A 23,523-nucleotide genomic window follows, 5' to 3' on the forward strand; every position below is an offset into this window, starting at 1 on the left:
GCTCTGACCTCTTCATCACACCYTCTAACATCCAATGTAAGCTGTTTTACTTTCTGTTGAGAAGAATGTTCCTGGCAGAAAAATGGTATCAGGAGCTCTTCCTATRTCATCTTGGTCCTCAATCTGTGATTTTAATGGGACACTTGCAAAACATACACAGGAAAATAGCAAAAATAATGCAAAGCCCTCCACCCTAAAAGTCAGCTGAATATCAGTGTCTTTGCATCACAGTCTTCCAGCCTTCTTACAGACATCCCAGCAAGGATGCTGTAGGTGCATGTTCCCAGCTGATGAGAGCTGTCTCATAAAGCTTTTCCGCAAGCCAGGGGGAGGTAGTTACAAGTGTGCAACTTGGAGTCTRAAGGGTCGAGCTTTGATTAAGATCAATGTGGTACCAGCGTGGCATCACGCTGTGGGTCGAAGGAATTCATTGTTTGGGTTTCGTCAGTCATTGTACCTGTCTTAACATGAATAGAAATGTCGTCGTCTTCTTTTTAAATAAATGTATCCGGTTGTGTCTAGTGCCTACACCCTCCTGTAATGGCTTTGAGTCAGCTATTGCACGAGCTTTCAGGTCAGCCACAGAGGAGCAGATTTGCCTCGTAGCAACTGTTCGTCTCGTCACACCACAGTTCTTAAAGGTGAGGGCTCTCAGTTTGCATTTTCCCTTTCATTCTGGAAATCGGCACTCAGTTGAAGAGCCTGGTACTGTTACCACAAGTGATGTTCACAGCTGTTGCAAGAGGAGCCATGTTGCAGGAGCCTCTCAAAGAGTATACTTGACAGTGTAAATTGTGCTGAGGATTTGTAAATGATTTAGAACATTGCTATGTTTGAACATACTTGGGAATGAGGAAAAATAGGAGTTGCATTTGAGAAGAGGTGGTTGCATGATGGGACGTTTCAGAGCAGCAAGCTCAGGAAGTACCAATAAAGGTGACCAGCTAAACCACCTGAAAAGTTGTAGCCACTAAAGAAATGCATTGCACTGCTCCCTTGTGTAAGAAAGCCACTCGTATCTTTAAACCCCGAACATCATATTTCATGGAGCCTTTTTTTCTGCTCTTTAAGTGTCCTGTGGCACAGTGCAATAACAACAGTGATAACAACTGTAGATGTTTCTTGCTTGACAGAGCATTAGCAAGCTTGGTTTGAAGCTGGAACCTGCTGCTGGCATCCATCTTCAGTTACCAATATTCAGAAAAAAAGTCAGGGGGAATTTTGCCTGCAGACTGCAAGATGAGGCCCTTAGGCTATTTATCCTAGCTCTGAAAGTGACTCAGCCCAGGGTAAATTATTCAGGCACTTTTCATCAGTTCATGCATGTATAAAACAAGGCTTGCACATTCCTCAGAGGAAAAAAATCAGGTATTTTTAAATCTCTTTATTTTGCTGGCGTTTACTATACTGAGATGGTGTATTCTTACTCTTGAGAGAGGGCTCCTTTTGTCATTTCACATAATTAAATATCTGCCAACTGTTTGCAGGAGCTCTGCAATGTTGAAGAGCCATGTGAAGAATTTACATCAAGGCATAGTTTGGAATGGAAGTTTTTATTCTTGGACCACAGGTAAGAGATTTGGTTTTGGTCAATGAAGAATAAACAAACTGTAGTTTAAAAATAGAAAACTCTGTGTAGCTATTGCCTGACATCCCATGTGGAATAGCTCTAATTAAATTAGACTACTTAAGTAAGTTCAGAGTGTTATTGGTTATCAGGCCTCTTGAAAGACTTTGCCCTCTTTCTTGTTTTAGGCAACTAAAAACCATGTAAAGTGAAGGGAAAATGTCTAGAAAAATGTCCAACTTCACTGAGATATTAAGTTATTGAAACTGAGCAGTGTATGTCCTGTTCCCTCTATTGGTTTAGCTCCTCTGTTTTCCATCTACATGTTCCAAGAATTTTTCTAAATTTTTCACTGTATCAATAAGCTTTAGATTTTCACCTTGATAAATGCTGGAATTCATAAAAAATGAAAATGCAGAGGAATAGACARTTTAATTACAGATTTATTTCTGACTAAATAGAGTATGATGGTCTAGGATAGGACTTGGGGAATGAAACAGACTGGAATCAGTTTATTGAGTTGATTAGTGTAGGCTTCATGTTCTTCAGAAGAAGCTGGAGAGTTTTGCTCGCTCTGCCTTCTGTATATTTGGCATGTATGCATGAACACAAYGCAAAATCCTATCCTTTCCATTATCCCGCAGAGCGCAGCAGCAATTGTCTTTGCAGAGTACAAGCCCTGCAAAGGTAATCATCACTAGAAAAAGAAGAGTACAAAATAAGTCTTATTGTGGGGAAAAATAACCTAAATATCATCTGCACATTTAGTACAAGAAAGAGAGAGAGAGAGAATATAAATAGAATTTGCATTCATGTATTAGGCAAGATGTGTTTTCCATGTATCAGACCTTGAAATGTAGAATCGTCCATGCAAAAGCCTTATAGTTAATGCTGTGTGGTTTGGGATAGTCTGTATATTATTCATGTCATCTAGATCTCGTTGGAGGAACTTTGCTTTCCTTTATTTGGTCTATCCAATAACCCACATTTTCAGAAGCAGGTGATTAATGTTAGATTCCTAAATCCCTTATTTCTCTATCTAAATAAGTGAGCTGGTTTTCCAAAGGGCTGTGCCCCAGCAGCTCCTGTGAATCAGGCAAGTAAGAGCTTTGCTAAAACGTATCAAAGAATCTTTTGATGAATCTGRGTTATGACTCAGAGAGGAGTTTCTCCGCTGCTGGGTGCTTGCAGCCGCTCCGGTCCCTCTGATATCCCCAGTGAGGAAACCACTGTTACTGAGAGTAAATTAAGTTACTGTAGATGCTGAGCCAGAGTTTGTGACAGCGCCGGATGTAAGCGGTGAGCACAGACCCAAGAATGAGAGAGGAATYATGTGGTTTGTCTCATTTAATCGTTCATTCAAACCTCTATCCAGTACAAGCCTCAGGATCTCTAGCACACTGTGAAATGTTGTTGAATATTTAGCTGTTTCTTGTTTATTTAYGTCAACTCGCGTGGCGTGGTGCTGAGATGGGTGCAGTTGTAGGAGCAGTGGGTACACAGCATTGCTTGGAACCCGACCTTCAGCCGTTAAACTAATATATATGACAATGATACAAAGTGGAGTGATGATAAATGGTGCAGAAAGCACTCCACATATCTGGATAAACATTAGAAAACTAGGAAAACCTGCATTCTGAATCTGCATATAGGCATGTGTAAAGGAAGAAAACCTGTGAACTTTGATAATGAACTATTTCTGTTCGGTCCTGTGGTCCTCTCCTCATTTTCCCTTCATGTAATTAAAGATTGCAAAGCCGCATCCTGCAGTTTTTGCACTGGGAGGTTGTTGGTTTAAAGTCCCGTTCTTCAGGCTTTTGACTCGGTCACCAATCTCGCGCYTGAGAAGCTCTGAGAAGACTGTGCAGTCCCATTTGCACAGCCAGTTGAAGGCTGGAAGTCGAACTACCAAGACACTTTCAGACTGTTACACAAGCAAGCCAGCTCCTTGTCAAATGACAGATTAGAAGCATTTTGTGGTTACATTCTAATTTAAAGAGTCTTGCTGAAAATCATGAAAGCATAGTACTTTTCTGATCGGCTTAAAATGTTTATCTGATGTACATCTGAAAGACATTATTGTCATGAAGATAAGCACGTCATTAAGGACCCAAGAGGCATTGGTGCATTTGGCTAAAGAGACAGAAGGAAAGACACTTTAATAAACACACATATTATCATCATTAACAGAAATCTGGGTCACATGAAGAAAAGGAACACAGTGCTCTATACAAAGCTATTTGAATATATAAGACTGTATTGTGATAGAGACCACTGTGTATTAAGTGCTCTCTGTTTCAAGAGATTTGAGAATATGGAAGACTGGTTCTTCCCGATAAGTCATTATGCTGGGCAAGTTTTAGGAGATTATCAGACTCCAAGAGTATAGATTTAGAGCTGGGTTGCTTGGCCAAGACAGTAGGACCCCCAGAGGTCTCTGGGTCAATGCATCCAAACCCAAATGTACTTACACTTAAATAATTTTTGCTCACATTCTTGGCCACGTTATGGCATTCACCTTCCTTAAGAGGGTCATTTGACACACCAAGAGAAAGGCAGTGTAAGAGGCATGTTTAATAGGCAATGACACCTTCAGACTGTCCCAGTTTTGAAACATTAACTGTTTCGGTAATACACTGCCATCTTTATTCCCAAGGTACACACTGAACTTGGCAGGTGATCCTCATGCTATCAGCACATCCAGCAGCCAAAACAAATAGACAGAGCAAAATGCCGAATTAGCACAGCATGGTCAAATCCTGCCTCACAGAGTACACGCGGTGCTTTAATTGATGCAAACAGGAGTACGCTTGTGTGCTAGAGGACAGAAGGTAGCTTGCTGGARTAGGAAGTAGATGTAAACATCATATTTTTGGCCTCACCTTTCAGTGCTGTTTCATAAGCGAGCAGGCTCCAGTGCAGGCTGTGTACAGCTCAGTGTTGTTAGGACAACCATTTAAAAAAGAATCTTAAATTTTGCCTAGATCTAGACTTAATAGCAGAATAGTCAGAGAAGTCATTTCCCCCTGCACATCTCCACACTTCCTAGATTCCTTCTCTACCTACCAGAGAAATAACAGTCCTTAAAATTAGCCCCATACCTATTCTCCTCTTTACTGCCAGCCTAGAAACATTTTTGCTGGTTTGAGTTTCCCAAGTTTTTCCATGGGAACAATTACTTTCTCTTTTACCTAAGCAGGTCCTGACACACATTGTGGCTTCCCACTTATTCTTTCTTCTTCATTTAATACCCAGATGGCATTTACTTCCAACTTACTGGATAATTTTACTCAAGCTCCATTTTAATATGCACACGAACATCCATAGTGTTTCTCAAGCTACATGTCTAACAAGCATGCTTAATGAATTGAGTCACTTGCATGCGTACATGCTTTTCTTTACGCCCACATAATGAATAGGCTATGAAACAATAAACAGACACCTTTTCATTTGCTCAATTTTTACATCTCCTGTGTTGGTTTTTGCTTGTATACGAAAAGGTCAATATCCACTCCCAGTTTCTATGCCAAGTGACTGCAGGAGATCGTTTTGATTGTTAGTATTGCAAAGTGTCTACCATGAAGTCACAGTATCAGGTCTTGTGTTTACTACCTGCTCTTTGCTTTCCTTCTAGGGCTCCACCTATCATAGGGTACCTACCCTTTGAGGTCCTGGGAACGTCAGGGTATGACTACTACCACGCAGATGACCTTGAGCTTCTTGCTAGGTGCCATGAACACTGTAAGTTCCTCTCCTTCTGCAGCGTGCCTGACTTCAGTCTCATTTTTCACTTGTGCAAAACCTTTTACAGTCATCACAAAAGGCATCCTTTTTGGGGGAGAAAGGGAATTCTCTCTCTCCATAAAAGATTATCTTAGCTGATGCTTCACTGGGAAGTTGAATCCCTGTAGAATTCACGCAGATCAGGAACTGTCTGCGCAGGTTTCCCAAATTGGCAGGTATCCTGTTTGAACACAGGTGTCTGAAAGTGAGATTAGATTTATGAATGGACAGTCAGAACTTTCCACCCTCTGCCCCAGCTTAAGAGAGCAGCCCTGATCCCTCAGATTTTGYTGATTGCCACAGTTTCTGGGACTCTCTGTTCCCACCGGCTCTGGCGTGAACCAGCAGGCTCGGCTCACTGAAATGCACTCTGAAAGAAGCATCTGGATTGCCTATCTGTGCAATTAGGTGTTGTAAACTTCAATTACTGTTAGTAAAATGGTTCTGGAAATTCAGATCTTTTATACAGAAGTACCAATTACAGATTCCCTGTGGGCTACAATAGCTTATTCTCTATCGATCTCAAAGTAGTTTTGCCTGAAGAGTAAAAACACTGCAGCCAGCTCCCCATTGCCTGAAGCAGGGGGCTTGGGGGCATCCCTGGAGAGCGCAGGCACCCTGGACACCTGGGAATGCTCAGTCCAAGGCACTCCACACAGGATCAGCTTGGGTCCAGCCAGGACCACACTGGCTTGATTGCTGGGAATGGGGACTTCTCCTTCCACTGGGAACATCTGTGGGGGAAGAAAAGTCTGTGAGCTTTCAGCCCAAATTTTTCTTGGTGTTGCATCTTTGTGAAGATAGTTTTGTCCAATTCTGGAGGTTCCTGAGCTGATGTGTGAACACCAGAGACTCTACATGAAATACTGTGTCCTACAAGAGCCTGTGTGGAGCCAGATCCAAAGGAGCGCTTAGCCTGACTRCTGCTGCAGTGTAGCATGCTGCCGAAACACCATGTCCCACTGAAGGCTGGAGCTGACGTAAGGAAGGGCAAGAGGTGACAGGAAACATGGTCTAATAACCAGTGCGGTTTTCCTACCAGATGAGCGTGTGAGATGCTTTAGCCTTAAGACTGTATTTTTCCATTTTGCTACATGCACTTCAGAATAAGATATTGAACCAGAATTACATCTGTCCTCCAGCTGGTTTGCATTGCCGAGGGGTGTAGTGAAAAGTAGCTATGCACTTTGTAAAATGTATCTAGGTAATCAGATATTTTGCCAAGAAGTATTGCTTATAGGTTTCCTGTTGGGCAAACTCTCCATTGGTCTATCTACTCTCTGCTTGAGAGGAGAGTGTTTTGTCAAAAGGAAACAAGGATACCCGGAGAGTGGGGAAAATGGGATACTATAATTGCTCTGAGATGCAGAGCAGCATGATGCAGGGACACCAAGAAACTCTACAGACTCCCCAGCACACGAGTCAAGAGGCCTGTGCGACTTTGTCTCTGACCGTGAATTGCAAACTGCCCCCATCTCTGCCACTTACCCACCATGCATATCAAATACTATAGGATCTAACAGAGAGTGGAAAAGATGACTTTGACTCTGAAAGTGCCCAGTTTCCCCACTCCTCCTTCCCCTCGCCTTTTCTGCACTGATCAAGACAAAACGCTGTGTATAAAACAAACAGCAGGGGAAGCGGTTCGCCTGGCTGATTACACAGAAGAAGCTGTGAAAGTGGCTAGACACAAGTTATGTAAAGTGCAGCAAGCACAGAGATGGGAATATTAAAGGAATATTTTTAATTGCTCTCAACTGTAGTACTTTTTTACTGCTACTTGCTTAAAAAGGCCGTGCAGACAGAAGTGAGATACTTAAGCAGATAATGTCCTTTTGTTATTACGTGCTCGCAATTCAATGTATATACTAACTGCATTATGTGAGAGTAGAGTCTGATCATTCCACAGAGACCTCCTCTGTTTAGCGGTCTGCATCCCACCTCTCTGTTAGCAACTGATCACCTCTTAGACATTAAAAATATATTTGCACAGCACACCTGCAGGAAAGGATCTTTAATCTTGCTATGAAAGTGGGAAAAGTGAGGTGCTGGCAAGATGGCTTATATGAGATGGCTCAGGAAATCGCTGACAGGGCTAGGAACTGAATGGTTCCCAGCATGGCATGTTAACCAGAAGACCTTCTCTAAATGTTTCGTCTAAAGCCTGTCACTGTTAATGGGAATTGCTAAAGAAGTTAGTCCTGCTACTTAAAAATGTGGAGATGTGCAGGCGAGTAAAAATACTTGTGGCTCAACAAGTTCTCATTTGCCAGGCTTACCACCATGGGCAGGCACCTTGCCTAGTGTGAAGTGGAATGGGTTTGCTTAAACCACGCTTATAGTTCACTTTGCATTAATTATGAGTATTTTATTTGCATTAATTATGGGTATTTTAAATGAGCATGTTTTATTTTGTACTCCCAGCAGTCTGGGAGCAATTAATGTGGTCAATTAATGTAGTTCCCTCATTATGGTCCTGTTATACTGCATCACCTGTCATTTTTCTGAACATACCCCGATATACATACCAGGTCTGTTGTACTTAGGTCATCTTACAGAAGAAAACCTGACCCCAACAGCTTAAGTCTAAGCAGTTAAACTGCTAGACTCCACTATCGTATTGTTTTGTGCCATAATTAGGATCCTGTCTTCGAGCCCACCATCTCTGAAGGGCGTTCTCATGTACTTGTGAAAGGCCAATACCCTGTTTAATCGAGGTTGTTTATTCTTTTCAGAGAGGCTCAGTGCCTGCTTTTGCCAGTAACTGGCTATAAGAACAATCTCAAAATACAAAAAAAAAGAACCCAAATAATTCAGTACGTGGTTGTGTGTGTGTATCATGTTTATAAAGCAGTAAAAGCAGTTTCAGTGCAGTATCAGCCTGCAAGAGGAGAAAGGGTATTTTATGAATCACTGTTACATTAAGAAATCTCCATAACTCTTTTTTTGCTATTAATTCCTTTCTTTTTATTTAACAGTGATGCAGTTTGGAAAAGGCAAGTCTTGCTACTACAGGTTCCTGACCAAAGGGCAGCAGTGGATCTGGCTGCAGACGCACTACTACATCACCTACCACCAGTGGAACTCCAAGCCTGAGTTCATCGTGTGCACCCACCTCGTGGTTAGGTAGGAATAACCATCCCACCCTTGCTGCGTGTCCACCGTGCTCTGCGGTATTGTTTCCAGCTCTGTTTTGTCTTAGCCAAATATATGCTGTGTGTCTTGACRCACTAAGATGATGCATAATTATAGAAAGCTATTATGATAGGAAACTTGGAAAAAAACATAATGTGTTTTCATTGCTCTTTTTTGGCRACTGGACCAAAAGCCTAGAAGCCGCAGCTGGCCATGTCTCTCAGTATGGTGCATTCCACTTTTGTCCCCAACAATGACATGGTCACATGAGGGATTAAAGCTATTAAGAATCAGACAGCTTTATGAGTGTAAATGGGATCATACATCTCCCACAAAACCTTTTGATCAGAGCTTTAAATATTTATGACTGGATGTTAGCTGCTGTCCTGGTATCCATATTCGTAATGTAAAATTTAGCCCATGATCCCCCCCTAGTGGGAAGCTGTTTGGTACTCAGAGAACACCACTGCCCGGCTAAGCTGGGGGGGAAGGTTCGCACCTTCTGGGGTGGAATCTGGCTGATTACCCCTGGCAGCTCAGTGTGTTAACAGTGAGAATATAACTACTGGAAGGCTTGAAAAGGTAGCAACATACTGGTTTGATCCATGAACTTGAGTAAATGCGTTCTTCAATATCTCTTTCTTCACTGGCAGGAATCATTCTGTGAATTTTTTTCTGCTCCCCCTCCTTTATTTCAAACATCTGAAAGAAAAAACACTAGTAGACCAGGATTATTTTTGATATTCTCGAATGCAAACTGAGAACATCTTACACCAATAAACAGGTCTAAGTGGTTAGAATTGTGTGTACTGATATAAACTACATGACATGCTATTTTAAGCAAATGTTTTATAGAGAGATTGCTTTTGAACCGTGTTGTTTCTGCCTCCCTTCAGGGAATTCGGCTGCACTTTAAGTTCTGAATTTACTGTACGTGAACTTGTTTCTTCTTTCTGCTTCCAGTACCTCTTAGATATACCACTATATCTAGTGGTATAGTCGTAAATAGACTTTGAAATATAACTCTGTCTCCGAAGGTTTAGATGTATTATTGAAACGGACAAGGTAATAGAACTTTAGTCTTAAAAAGTGAATTGAGGAAAACTCAGTGCCTACAGTGGTTTAAGTGAGTTCATCTCAGCAACTCCCATTGCCCCCCACAAAGGCTATGGTCCATTAATATTTCAGCAAACTTAATTCTGGCTTAATTCTGCACCCCCCCAGAAACAGGGTCCTCCGCCTGAGCAAGGGGGTCGGTCTCTGGCAAATCTGGGCATCACGCGCAGCTGTGTTGGCCTTCCTTGGCACTGCCGTGGGTCTTGCTGAGCTCCAGTACAACATGCAAAAAATTGATCTTGATCATTGGCAGGCTAGAAAATGAATGTACATTTGCTATGGCAGTTTACCTGCAAAGAAGCTGTAGGATCATTTTTCTGCCTGATTGTAGAAAATGGGAAGCCCCTTTATTAAGAAAATGGTAGTGAGGATGAAGACACCTATTTTGTCTTCAAAGACCAAGTGCTCTTTGCTTTTAGGTTAGTCTTGCCTTAAAGCATGCAGGGCCAAAATGTGTGAAGGAATGCCTACATTTGTGCTTGGAATTACTAGTGCAATTACTCGCATAGACCCTATGCGAGTACGGAGTGGGACTGTGACACTGCGCTGCTGTTTCTAATCTACGGATGTTCAGCACTTGCATTTATTCACAGATCATAAGGCTGTAAAACAATGTTCCTCTAAGCACCTTGTGTGTGAGTGTGTGTGTGTGTGTGCTGTGCAAAGTCAGTGACTCCAACTGAAAACTCTTCAGGGACCTGTTTGTCAGGATGGTTACCATAAAGTAAATATCCTGTGCATATGTTTGCATGGACAACTTAGACCTGCCACTGAACAATTGGATTAAAAAAAAAWTTTTTTTTTTTAGTTATGCAGAAGTTCGAGCTGAAAGAAGGCGAGATCTTGGCCTTGAAGAGTCATCAATTGAACTGGCATCCTCCTCTTTAAAGGTACTGTGTGCCTTCTCAGTTAAATGAATAGGCTTTTAACTCACACAGAGCCATTGCTTATTAATCTTAGGAAAATATCTGTTCTTCTTCCTTCTTCTCCTTTACTCCCCTCTCCCTCCAAGATATCTGTTGAATTATGACTCCAACAGACCCTGAGAATTTTTAATGCTGCATGGCTCTAAACTGCCCCATCTTTGTTCGGGCATAAAATTGCAAATTCAGAAGTTGCATTGCTACTGTTCTGCTTTTCCAGATCTTCCTGAGACCTTTACTCAAATGATAACTGAAACAAACTCAGTTCAGAAGGAGAATAATAAAGCTGGAGCTGGAGCATACGTTAATGTCCTTATCACCATTCCTCAGCCACAGCAAATCTGAGTGCAGGGCAGCACCCCAGGGAGCACGGCCCTCCTTTGCTAATGCTGGCTCATGGGTAGCGATCGGACAGTGGCTGGCAGGGAAGGGGAAACGATGCATTGATTCTTATGCCAGACTCCAGTTCTATTTCCACCGCTGGGCAGGATCCCATCCAGCGTAGGATTGTGATCAGRGCAATAACTGCCGTGGCTTGAATCAGTCTGGCATCCCAAAATGCCTGTTCAGTTAACAGGGTCATTTCAATTACATTAAGTTCTTCTTCTCTATAGTTTACAAATAAGACCTGTAATCAAAATGATTTTAAGTGGATTGTTGTGTAATTATCATTCCATTAGCCTCATTGCTCTTCAGATATTATTTTACAGAAACCGTTCAGGGGGAAGAGCAGGGGAAGCTGTCCCAAAGACCTTTCTGCACTTGAGCAAAAACCATTTTGCAAACAGCTTCTGTCTCACCACAGCACAGTTCCTTCGTGTCTTCTTTCCCTCCCTTCTCAAKAGCTGAGATATTTTTCTATGGGCATTAAGCTGCATCTGTTGGTGTAAGGTGTTGGTATCTGGAGAAGAGGCAGAGGGAGCAATTGCTTCATCTTCTGAGGGAAACTGGAAGCTGGGGAGCTCCCAGGGAGGCGTGTGGCGGGTGATGCCGTGGACAGTATGGTCACCCACGTCTGGGAGGTGGAAAGTCTCCTACTAGCCATCCAGTTAGGGGCTGTTTGCCATAAACCACCTGCCAGGTGGCATCTGTTATTTTGGTGTGAGACCTCCATAGCCGTTAATAATTACTAGATTAGGCTATCCGCCTCCACAGATAAGCTGCCAGACTCCTGCCCACAACAGCCTGCTCGGAGTGACTACTCCCAAGGGAGAGGCAAGCAGGGTTATGGCTTTTAGCATCACCTGTTACCTGTCCCCTGGCAGGAGCCGTTGGCTGTATTTCCTCATAGGGCTGCAGCTGCTATCCCCATGCCACCGGTCCACATTTCCTCCCAACCATGTCTTGTGTCTGCAATGAATTACACCATTCCCCAGCCAGCTCCTCCTGCTGTATTCATTCATTACGTCTGCCACCACGCCCCAGTGTGTTAGAGCCAACGAACTGTGACATTCCCGAAGAAATTGGGCAGAAGGCAGCTAATTATAAAAGTGTATTTCCATCTGCACGCAGCTCCGCTGGCAGCCAGCGGGGAGGAGCGGGCAGCGTGGCAGCGCGGGGCGAGGGGTGCAGTCCCCAGGGCATCGGCCCGTCGTGYGGTCAGGGAAGCCTCTCGCCCCATCTCACGGGCTGACAAGTGTGTGYTTGGGGAGACACGGGGTGCTGTTACTGCTGCTGGTGACTGCCACGCAGCGAGTCCCCGCGGCTCGGATGCCAAGCAGGGCTCTTTCGTGCCAGACTCGGGGGCACCCAGGGCTGCAGGTCCCTGTCCTGTGTGCTTGCAACAGAAATGCGTGTCAGCATCCCAGGGCCAAGGCGTACCTGGGGGCGATCCTGAGGATCCCGTCTGCAGCTGGATAYGCTGTGCTTCAGCGTGAATACCGAGGGCAGACTGAGTAATTCACCACTGAACGGCCTGAGTGGCTGCTGCAGCGTTTGGTGCTATTACACTGCAGTGCTGGCCCTCTAAGAACCCAATCTCAGCTTTTTTCCCTGAAAACGAGCAGTCAGAGAGAGGAATGATGCAGGAGGTCCCCTTCGATGGTTCCTTGTCCTACTAATAGCGTTGCTGCTTGTGCTTTGCCCTCACAGAGCCACAGCAGCTACCTGGACATGACACAGTGCGGAAACAGCCAGGAGACAAGCCGAGAAGGAGTGTCGCTCTCGTCCCACAGCTCCCGGCGCTCCTCGCATACGGCACTCTCCGACTCTGCGTGTAGGTGTCAGCATGGCCCGGGGGCCGCTCAGGAGGAGGGCGAGGAGCRGCGCTCAGGGGCAGAGCAACCTGCAAGCCCTCAGGAGTTGGGCTGGGAGTTTTCCGGTGGCTCCTTGTAGCTCTTTGCTGTGACTCAGCTGATAGGAAGTACTTTACAAAGCTGGAGTAATCTGACTGTTTATCGGAGCCCCTGGCTCACTGACAAAACTTTTATTGTAGGAGAGTTAATCCCTGCTTCTAAATCATTGTAGTTTTCTGCAAGACACTCAAGATGGAGCATAAAAGGCTGCCTTGCCTAGCGACTTCGTACTAACTGCTATGAACGTTCTCGCTGCACTAAGATGCTGCAGCAAGGCAACCGCAATGCCCTTGCTGGACCATGGCATAGGAAGTAACTCAGTGGGCTTGCTCTTGAAATATTTGACAGAGGGAGAGTGGAAAAGCTCTCTCTGAAGAAACAGAGAGAAGCACTTAGAGAAAGCTGAAACAGGGAGTTATCATCAGAAAGGCACCATGCTAGTTAGACTGGGAGCGAGAGAGACAACGGTCACAAGCAGTTTAGGGATCCAGCTCAGCTCGAGCTGACTCCTGCATAATTCCCATGTTTAGGAAATTATTATTGCAGATGTGTTGGTAAGGACCAACAACAGCCTTTGGCTGTAAGCAGCAGTAGCTGCTGCTCATCTGTGTATGCAGAGTTCAGGCTTAGCCGGGGTAGCCAGGCAYGGACTAGGTCCTCTGATTGCTGCCATATCACAATAAACCTTCTTTTTTCCAGCCACATCGTCAATGCGACACACAGACACCAGCACTCCCACCAGGCCATCAGTGCCAATGGGTCAATCGGAGAAGGCAGCCTTGCGACTGGCATCAAGTGGAAGCACTCAGGTAGGTGGCCCTATGAGCCTTTCTGACAGATGCCACAAAGAAATGAGCTGTGAAAAGCCTCTCTGCAGCGACGAGCTTTACGGGCCTACATCTCCCACTCAGCTGGGTGTGCAGAGCCCTCAGAGAGGTCTGATCCCATCTCTGTCTATGCTGGGCCTCGGGGTAGTTGGAATTTCCCAGTGCTGTGAAGGAACTGCCTGCTCTCAGCACTGGTGGAGCAGCTGGACAGAGGTTGCATGGCTGCCTCTTGTCTTTTGGGAGTCAGTTTGCTCCTCCAGGCCACATGCATTCTCCTACCACAAGCCCAGTTTTCTCAGAGTTTGTACATGTGAAATGAATTTCATCCAGGATGTTTAAACAATGTTCAAACTGAGGATTTACAATTAGCAAGCAGGCATGTCGGAGGTTAAATTCTCCCTTTAGACACATCCTCAAACCTCCATGTGGAATTTTCTAATTGCACTGGTTCATCAGTGAAGTTTGCATGGCTTGTAGGAGTTGATACAACACCAATGAGCAGGTCTTCTGGCACTGTACAGTAGAGGTGCTGTGGACCTAAAATAAGGCAAAGTTTTCATTTCTAGGCCATAGCAACTCCTCAAGCCCCTGTTGACCACCTCAGTCAGCATCCTGTGGTTCAGCCAGCAGTTCCCTCTCAGCAAGCTGTGATGGTACGTGTTTTATTTGTGTTAAATGCACTCATACGTCCAGTCCGCTGGGCAGATTTAGCGGCTCCAGTGGGCTGYACTCCACCTCGTTGCTGGATGGGGGTTGAAGAGGTTTGGGCTGGCTGTGCAGGGCTATTCTGGCCATGCAGGTAGTGCAGAACATCCACTGGAGCAGGTCACTCAGGTGTCCCTTTGGGTGAGGGCCATTAAACACACACAGGAGTGACAGGTACAAGGTTAGCGAAAATTGAGGTGAGAAGCATGTCTCTAGAAAGCTCCCATGGAAGACATTAGAGCTCTCTGTCTTTGTATCCCCTTAGGACTAGATCTTGGTGTTACCCCCAGCTCTAGGCAGGAGCTGACGCATTCGCGCTGCTCCAGGAGCAGTGCAGGGGTCGTGCTGGGACTCCAGGCAATCACGGCATGGACCTCGTTTCCTTTCCTGTTCTTGGGAGGAGCAGCCTACCCTCATGCTGATAATTTCATCCTCTCCATGCTGGTGTCTCTATGCTGGTTGGCACACCTTGGGGAGAACGAGCTCTCCATCCTTTGCACCTATCCACGTGCCAGGGTCTGTGGCTGCCCTTGCCAATCCAACTCACCGCATGAGGCCAAAGTGGCTCCCAGGGGCAAGTGGAAAAGCTGAAGTGTTCGATGCCCTTTTTATTTCTCTCTCTGCCATGGAGAAGACTCTTACCACCACTTATTCATCAAGGAGACAGAGCAGGTAGAACAACAAATGACCAGTCTAAAAGAATATTTAGATATTTCCAGGCTGTTAGGGCCTGCTGAAGATTCACCTCTGAATTATTAGCGACTGACTCTAAGAACTGGTAGAGGAAAGTGGTGTCACGGAGGGTTTGAGATAGGCAAGGGGAAAAAAAGGAAGAAAGTGGGAGCCAGTAAATCATAACTAGTCAGTGAAGTCCCGTCCTCACAGGTCATGTAGTAAACATCCAGTATCTGAGTGCCCAGAACATAACCGAGGGATTGAAGACAGCTGACATGGGATGTTAAGGATGGGTCCCAGGGCGGGATTACACTCCAGTTTAAGCCTGGCTGTTGGGAAATACAGTGAACAGCAGAACTGGACCTCCAGGCCGGAGATGTTGTGGGAGTTTTAGAATTCAAAATGTCTGCTGCAAAATATAGGAGGTCCAAAATCAGCACAGTATCACGCTTAAGAAGGAGGGGAATCACATGYACAGATGCTGCATCTAAGCAGAAGTGTAGCAGAAGGAGATCTGAAGCGAACCACAGCCACTGAACCAGCATTGTGCTGCCATTCTAGTAATATGGTAGCACTTTGGGTTAAATAAGCAATTCACATTTTTTGTCAGCATCATCTTTTCTATGTCAAAAGCTGTTTCTTAGATAATAATGTTTCGAGAAGCCACCTGCCCTGCACAGGCACCGTCATTTTTCTGAAGCCAGCACCACTGTGAATGTGAGCAGCAGCGCTGGTCCCGCCTGTGACCTGTTCTCTGTTCTCCGCAGCCAGTGTACCACTTCCCCGCACAGCTGGGGATGATGCATCAGCTGAAAGAGCAGCTGGAAGAGAGGACTCGCATACTGCAAGCTGACATCAAGACGCAGCAAGAGGAGCTGCATGTCATCAAGGAGCAGCTCCAGCTAGTGCAGGACTCCAACCTGCAGGTGCGCAGCCACCCGTGGGTGCTTGGTGCTCACCTCTCTGCTCTCCGGGGACCCACAGACCCTTTGCTTTGCCTTTGAGCACTTGGATCAGTAACAAAATTGTCTGCAGCAGAAGTATTTAGAAATGAGCTCTGGTTAGATTGGTAGTACAGTCTCAGATGTGTGTGTGGCTGGAAAGGTATCTCCTGAGAGAGAGGAGGCATCAGAATCCATTAAGTGTTGAATCAGAAATTTTCCTGGTTTGGAGAAAGAAAAAAAAGTCCTAAAGAAGTGATCAAACTGATCAAAAGCACCCTCTGCAGGAATTGCTCCGAGGTTTAATGGCTGATTAACCCTGCTGCACCCCTAGTCCCATTCCCACATCCCTCACACCACTCCTATGAATGGGATGGGCATAATGGGGCTGGAGCAGTCATGGCTCTGCATAAATATTTGGGCACAAGCTAATATTCGATTTGCTGTTATTCGCGGTTCACTTTGCTGCCGGATTCAGCGTGGCTGCTGCTGTGCTGTAAAGCCTCGTACATCTRCAGCTGCCCGTGCAAGCCACGGGGACGGGCTGTCGGGGGTGGCCTCTTGGATGCACCAGCAGCAGCAGCAGTGGGTGTGAAGGAAAGGAGGCGATAAACAGTAGCACGCACACGACCAGCCGTGTCCGGGGGCAGTAAGAGACTGCCTGACAGCACTGGATTCTCAGTACCACTTGCTTGATACCACAGTGTCAGAAGCCGCAGAAAACCCAAATTTTGGTAGCAAAACAGAAGCACCATCTAGTGGTAATTGTGCAATAGCTGCTGGGTCAGCTGGGAGGTTTCCTCTCGTTGCAGGAGGGCTGCAACCCCGAGGGCCAGCGTTGCCTGGAGGACCGGCCGGAGGAGAGGCTCTGCCAGAGCCGGTGCCGGCACCGCTGGGCTGGTCACGGCAGAGGAGGAAGGACAGGGACAGCGTGGCTTCACTCTGTCCGGGGCCAGCCGAGGCAATGGGAGCAGTCCCTTCGCCCTGCTGGCAAACCCGTGCCTGGCCGCAGCTGCTTTTCTGATTTTCAGWGCACCCTCTGAGCTCCCCCGGAATTGCCCAGGCTGACTGACTCCCCAGCTCCCAGGGGGGCGGTAGTTTGGTGGGCTCCAAAGGGTGGTTGCGCTGTTAAGATGATGTGCTTTGTTGTTTGGGAAAATAAGTGTTTTTCCCGCCATGTAAAAGATGCACAAGGGGCAGGAACACCCTTTTGTGCAGTGCCAGTCTGCAGCAGTGCAGGCGAAGGAATTCGCTCCCCGGTGTCGGCGGCGTCAGCAGGCCACCAGCTCCTAGTGATGCTAGYTTTCCCCGACCTCAGCCACCCCAAAGCTAGGCAGGCAGAGCTGAAATGTTCTCCACTTCATCACCCTGAAAAGCTTCTTTATCAGATGAGGGAAATGCAGACCACAGGGACAGTTTCRTTTTGTGCCAACAATATTAGTCATTGAGCAGAGCTTGCTGTTACTCAGTCGAGCAGGTCATTAAAACAAGAAAACAGTGTATAAACCACGACAACTCCTGTATCTCTTTTTTCTTAAAGATGTTGATGCAGCAACCGATACCCTTAGTCTTTAACAACGTGCCGCACCAGAGTCCAAGAAGGCCGTCGCAGCAGCAGCCTGGGACAACCAGGCAAAGCACAGCCAAGAAGTCGCAGCAGCAAGGCCTTACTGGGACAAAACACTACTGTGGCCCTCACTTACCGTCCCCACGCCAATTCCTCAGGGAACCTGGTGGCCCTTCCTCCCAGGTTGCTAGCTTCCTCTTTATCTTCATGCTTCTTTCCTGGCTTTTTAAATAATTGCCTGTCAGCTCCTCAGGATAAAGTTGATGTGTAGGACAATGCCACCTTGTTCATTCGGYGTTAGACCTAGGATGAAGGTAGCCCTTGGTACCTGCACCTCCCTTTGTGGTCCCTCTTCTCTCCCATGTGCATGTTTTAGTCTCTAATTGGCATTAAGAAATGTCAAGAGGAATTTCAAGAGGAAACTGCAAGTGATGTCATTCCATTGTAAAAAAAAACAAACGCTCAGTAGCCTAAAAGCATTAAATCACTGCAGACCATTGAAAGCATTTCTCCTAACTTCGGTAGAATTGTGTAGGAGAACGGTTTGGCCTTCTGACTCATTTCCGTTGTCAGTTACACCAGACTGCATCTTTCGTAATCAGTGAGAGTTACAACCTAATAACTTAGAGAACTAGGCATAATTTTAAAAGAGTGTTTTTTTTTCTGTCTGGGAATGCCTAGGAGTTAGCTTTGAAAAACAAGTTTATCTTCACTAGACCTAAGTCCAATACATAGATGGCCACATCTCCTTGGGAAAAAATTTAGGTGTCCAAAATTGAAAAAGACTGAAAACTACTGCTTTTAAGGAAGCATTAGAAGCTTTTCTTGGGGGGTTGGATTTGCAGCTCTTCTCCCTTCTTAAGCTGTTCCCCTCTCCCTCGCTCCTCAGCTGTCCTTGCCCTTCTGCTCTGATTTAGCAAGAGACCGTCTGCTTCCGCAGCTGGGGATCCCGGTGCCTGCCCTGCGCGGGCGATAGTGCAAACGGGTTGTTTGTCCTCCGCAGATGCACYGTCGTTGTCGCTTTGTTCAGGGAGGGCATTCTCCTATTAATTGTCCTTTTGCCAACTGCATATTTAAAGGAGTTATTTTAGCCTTCTAGTAGGGAGCTTTAAAAAAAATGATGTGTGTGCCTGTGTCTGCATTCAGGTGCAGCAGCAGCAGCAGCAGCAGCAGCAGCACCTAATGAGAGGAAGCCAAGGCCAGCAAACGTGTCTGCCGGGACAGACGAGCATTTCAATGCCCCTCTACAACAACCCCATGGTGTTTTCGCAAGCACATCCCGTTACCGCGTCTGCACAGATGCCGACCGAAGTCAGCGACAGGCAGCAGCAGGCTGACTACAGCCAGGACAGGAGTCTGAGGTACGCGTCCAGCCCTGGCCCGGCCATCCTGACGTCGCTGATAGGAAGATGGCAACACCCGGGCCGCGAGGGGGGCAGGCGCCCGCAGGGGTGACCGGCGGCCTCTGGGTGCCGCGGCAGGGCCGCGAGGACGGTCCCGCCGCAGAGACGGGGCCGGTCGGTGAGCGCGGTGTGCGTGCAGGCCACGTGCCGTACGCTCCGGGGCCTGGCCCCCCCTCCTCTCCGTCTTCCCAGCGGTTGTCCACGTAGCTTCATCACCTGTGGTCATCGGCTGCTGTCAGAGGGGCTGGACAGGCAAACCAGCCCGGGCAGCGCTGCCCAGACCTGCGCCTGGCCTGCTCTGAAGCTCCAGGGCACCTTTTCTCTGGCTGAGAGAATGCTGTGGCAAAACCACTTCTTTATACAAATCTGGAAACTACCCACAAATTATTCAGCTGCCTTTCAGGGAGGTAGCTGCAGACACGTTCTACCACGCTGTCTGACAGGATCCGGCCATTTCAAAATATCCTTTAAAAAAAAAACAAAATAGTCGCCTAGCGGTCTCTCCATCTATAAAAGCCTTCAGGTTATTTATATCCCAGTGCCAGCTGTAATGGCATTTAGCGCCTGGTTGCGCGCCCGGTCCCCTGTCTGCCCGGGCTCTGCACGTCCACGCTGCGGATGCTGGCAGCGCCCGTGCCAGCGCCGAGGGACTGAGCACCAGGCAAAGTGGTGCCGCGGGTGCGCAGAGCTCAGCGTGGGCTGCTTGGCACAGCGTTCCCGTGCCGTCACAGCAGCGCTAGCTGTCTCCGCCGGCGTCTGAGGCTGCAGAAGTTGCAGTCATAGCAGTAGGTGAATTGTAGCCATACCTAGAAGAGCGCACAAACGTCTCCGGTGTCCAGGGCCCAGTCTGAGATGCTGGGGACGCCTCTTTGGATGCCTGGGAGCTTAATGTGTCCTTCTCTCCAAAGCCTATGCAGGTATCTATAAGAGGAGCCTTTTGTTTGTAATAAAGCAAAACAATCTGTGCTGTTAATAACATCAGCTGATTATTTCTTACAGGAAAGATTTAGCAAGTTTCAGCTCACCTCTGTGGGTGCATCAGGCAAGGTGATAAAAAAAAGTTCTACTTCATTAGCTTTTTTCAGGGTGGTAGTGATGGTTTGCGTGCTTGCATGGAGTTTTTTCAGGGATTTGTTTCTAGAAACTGGCAATCAAGAATTTGAACATCTGCCTTCCCTGTCTGGCCTCTGTTTTTACTGCACCACAGGTTGCTGGATCAGTCTGTCCACGCCAGCATGCCTGCTGCTACTGGCAGGATCCATCCACCCCGAGCAGTGCTAGCAGGCAGCAAGGAAGGAAGCCTTTGCTGATGCTTGCTTTCATACATTATTTTAGCAGGGCACTTTATGGCTATGAAAATTGCTTTGAAAAACTTGTGCACAGTCACACAAACACAAACAGTTCTAGACTTAGAAAGAAAAAAAGCCAAGCTGGTTAGGAGGAAAAAGTGACTAGAGCATTTTTTTTTTAATTAGAATGAACTTTATGGTAACTAAAATTCCTTAAAAATATTTTAAACTGTTTTCTAGCTTTTGTAAAGCCTAAAGTGTTCGGCAAAGTCACAGAGGAGACGTACAACCTTAAAACCCTTCATTTTCTCCAGGTCCAGTCTGGAATGCATAATGGAGAGGGGGAAATCTGGAGCCCGTTTTTTGGCAGACTCTGTGTGGTTTAACAAATTTTTTTCCAGTCTAGTTCTCTGAGCGCCTGCGTTCTCCAGTGTCTGTTCCCGGGGTGGTTTTGGATTTGTGTTCTTATGCTTTATTTTCCTTCTCTTGGCAGATTCGTCCCAGAGCAGCAGCTCTTGCCTCCCCCAATACAGATGCAGCCGATTACCTGTAGCACAGTCCGACCTCCAGCCCCGTCGCCTGTTTTCTCTCCATCGCTGATGATCCCACACACCAGTTTCCCTTCCCACCAGACAAGCACCCCAGTTCATCTCCACCAGTGGCCACAGCAACAGGTTCAGCAGCATCGTCTCTACCTTCAGGTAATGGACTGGGAACAGGTTTATAAGTATGCACAAGGCTGTTTTTTTGAGAAATGGAGCTTACCTGACCTTAATCAAATCTCACGTGCCTGCTCTTCCCATTGTGTCTAAACATACCCAAGGCCTCAGCATTTTTCAGGCTTGCTCAGTACCCAGGTCCAAGGCCATATTTTCCAAAGAACTCAGCTACCACTTAGTGTCCAAAAGAAATGCCCAGGTTTTCAACTACAACTCCTCATCGAGAGGAGCTCCCCTGGGAATCTGTTTGTAAGAGTTAAACATGGTAAGGAATTAGGGCTCTTTTGAAAATATGCCTCCTGCTGTTACCTCTCAGCACAGCAAGGCTCTTGCATCAACTGCTGTCTTTTCTTTCTTTTAAATCATTGTTTCACAACAAAAATTTCTGGAGTTCAAACCCAAAAATCTGGGTTTGATTTTGCAAAGCACAGCTTCATCGGTGCATGCCGAATCAATAACGCTGCCAAGGAGAGGGATTGTTTATTAGAAATTATTATTTAGTAGTATACTCTCCAGGACTTGCTGGGCTGGCAGAGGTAAGTATGGTCCTTTTGGCAAAGATATTAAAAAACAAAGCAAGACGGGTAGATGAAGCTGAAAGCGGTTCTGCTGCAGGACTGCGCTGAGCAAGCACTGACTCACTGCTGTCGGCCGATGCAGAATGGGACCCGGAAAGCTGATGGACTCCTCAGTCGGCCCCTAGCATGTGGCACGAGGGCAGCTGGTGTGATGGCCCTCTGCCAAGTGTGACCTCTGAGYGTGCACACAGGGCTCAGCAGTGCTGGGGAGTGTAGGCAGCCCGAGCAGGAGCTGGGTGTATTTGCTTCCATTGCTCGGGAGGCAAAACCGAGTGGCTTATCCAGAGTTGCACATGGGACAAGAACGCTCAGCGCTGCAGGTACACGTGCTCACAGATGGCCTGGAGGTCCCATGGGCTAACACTATGCACAGCAGAGTGATGGTGTTGGGGAGGAGATAATAGATAACTTCAGTGCAACAGAAAGTCAGGCTTTGGTGCTTCAGTGGCCTTTGTTGAGGGAGGAACCAGCAGGTCTAACTCTTTGGGGTGGTACAGGGCCTCGGGTGGTACAGGGACAAAGCTGCTCTGCAGCCTCTTGAGCTGTTGCCCGAAGATCCTTCCCGCGGACAATGGAGGTTTGCATGGCCGGCAGATTTTGCTGCACTTCCAAGAACCATTTTTTAGCTCTCCRTCCCTGCTGGAGTCTTCTGCTGGGTTCCACAGAGATCTGTCAGCATGGGTGGGTCTTGCTTCACCTTTGTGCTCTCCAGGCACCATTTGTCACGCTGATAACACCAGTGACCCAACTGCATGCCTGCAACCTATAACCTTGACGGGTAGCGATGGCCTTGGGGATGTGGCTCATGTTCCTTGCTGAGATCCTCAGCATTGGCCTCCACAGCAAGAGGGGACTGTCTGACCCGTGTCTCCTGCCCCCCTGCAGATGCAAGGGCCCGAGTCGGTGCCAGGGGCACCAAACCAGCGCGTTTTCCAGCCATCTCACGCCCCGCAGCAGAGTCCCATGGGCTACTTTGTGCACCCGCAGCAGCCGAGCCRCCACACGCAGGGCCAGCCCTGCAGCCTGCCCGACCTGCCGGAGATGCAGCTGCCGTGAGCGCCGGGACGGGATGGTGGCAGGACATCGGCCGCAGCAGCTGGGCGCCCGGACAGGGGCCAGGACAGGGACGGTGCCGCCCAAGGAGGAGAGGACCCGCGGGAAGGGGTGGCCAGAGGGAAGGTCCCGCAGGAGGGCTCGGGGGGGCCGTGTCCATCAGCATTTCCATGCGGCCAGCCCTTGGCATTGCAGCGGCCGCCGAGCCGAGCCGGGACTCCTCGGACGGCGAGACCACGGCGCGCGGGAGGCTTCGGCCGTGAGTAGCTCCAGCTCCCGTCTGTGTCTGTCCTGGAGGGAGGGCAGCGTAAGTGGAAGTGCTAAAAGGCTACGGAGGCGAGCGGTGACTGGTGGGTGGCCCACCGCCCGCCGGGGCCGTCTCCAGACGCGGTTGCGAGGTGGGTGAGCGGGAGCTGCCTAGGGAGGGAAGCGCCGCGGGCGCCTGGGCGCCGCTCTGGGCTCCCAAGCCCTGCGTGCCCCCACGCGCGCGGCCGGCTGCAGGGAGGGCGTTTGTCAGGGCTCCTGGGCGCTCGCTTTGCAACGGAGAAAAATGTTTCCCGTGCAGGACCTCGGCGCTGAGAGTCGCTGTGAATTTACGGCCGGCGTTTGGGAGGGGCGCGCACGACCCCGGGCAGCAGGATGCCATGCGATTAATGTGTACGTAGCTCGTGTTGGTGTAGTAGCTCCATCGTGGATTTTTTTCCTTTTTTCTATACCTCAAGCCCACAATTTTTTGTTTTCCAGAAGATTGGATAATGCTGCTAACTCACATAACACCACTTTTGCCTGAATTTCTTACTCTTGTTATACCAGTTCATGGCACAACTAGTAAGATATTTGTCACGCTTCACTTTTTGGTTAACAAGTGCAGATAAATTTATATGTTTTTACTCCCTGTAGCCTTTTTTTTTTTTCAGGTTACAGACAAAGATTCCTTGCTCTTACTTT

At 47.4% G+C, this 23,523-nt stretch overlaps 1 protein-coding gene across 1 annotated transcript in view; it reads left to right on the plus strand.

Moving 5' to 3' along the window:
• The window catches only part of PASD1 (PAS domain containing repressor 1), a 33,132-nt gene extending 10,332 nt beyond the window's left edge, over positions 1–22,800 (plus strand). The window contains exons 8-20 of the mRNA XM_026079825.1: positions 523–641; positions 1,488–1,570; positions 5,202–5,308; positions 8,329–8,476; positions 10,410–10,491; positions 12,616–12,739; positions 13,518–13,627; positions 14,212–14,298; positions 15,793–15,951; positions 17,507–17,716; positions 18,680–18,894; positions 20,719–20,926; positions 22,408–22,800. Coding sequence (XP_025935610.1) covers positions 523–641; positions 1,488–1,570; positions 5,202–5,308; positions 8,329–8,476; positions 10,410–10,491; positions 12,616–12,739; positions 13,518–13,627; positions 14,212–14,298; positions 15,793–15,951; positions 17,507–17,716; positions 18,680–18,894; positions 20,719–20,926; positions 22,408–22,578 — 1,823 coding nt within the window. The 3' untranslated portion in view covers positions 22,579–22,800. The remainder of the gene's footprint in view (positions 1–522; positions 642–1,487; positions 1,571–5,201; positions 5,309–8,328; positions 8,477–10,409; positions 10,492–12,615; positions 12,740–13,517; positions 13,628–14,211; positions 14,299–15,792; positions 15,952–17,506; positions 17,717–18,679; positions 18,895–20,718; positions 20,927–22,407) is intronic.
• Positions 22,801–23,523: the final 723 nt, after the last annotated feature.

Source organism: Apteryx rowi, unplaced genomic scaffold (genome assembly GCF_003343035.1).
Source record: "Apteryx rowi isolate R43461 unplaced genomic scaffold, aptRow1 scaffold_115, whole genome shotgun sequence".
NCBI classification, from domain to species: Eukaryota; Metazoa; Chordata; class Aves; order Apterygiformes; family Apterygidae; genus Apteryx; species Apteryx rowi.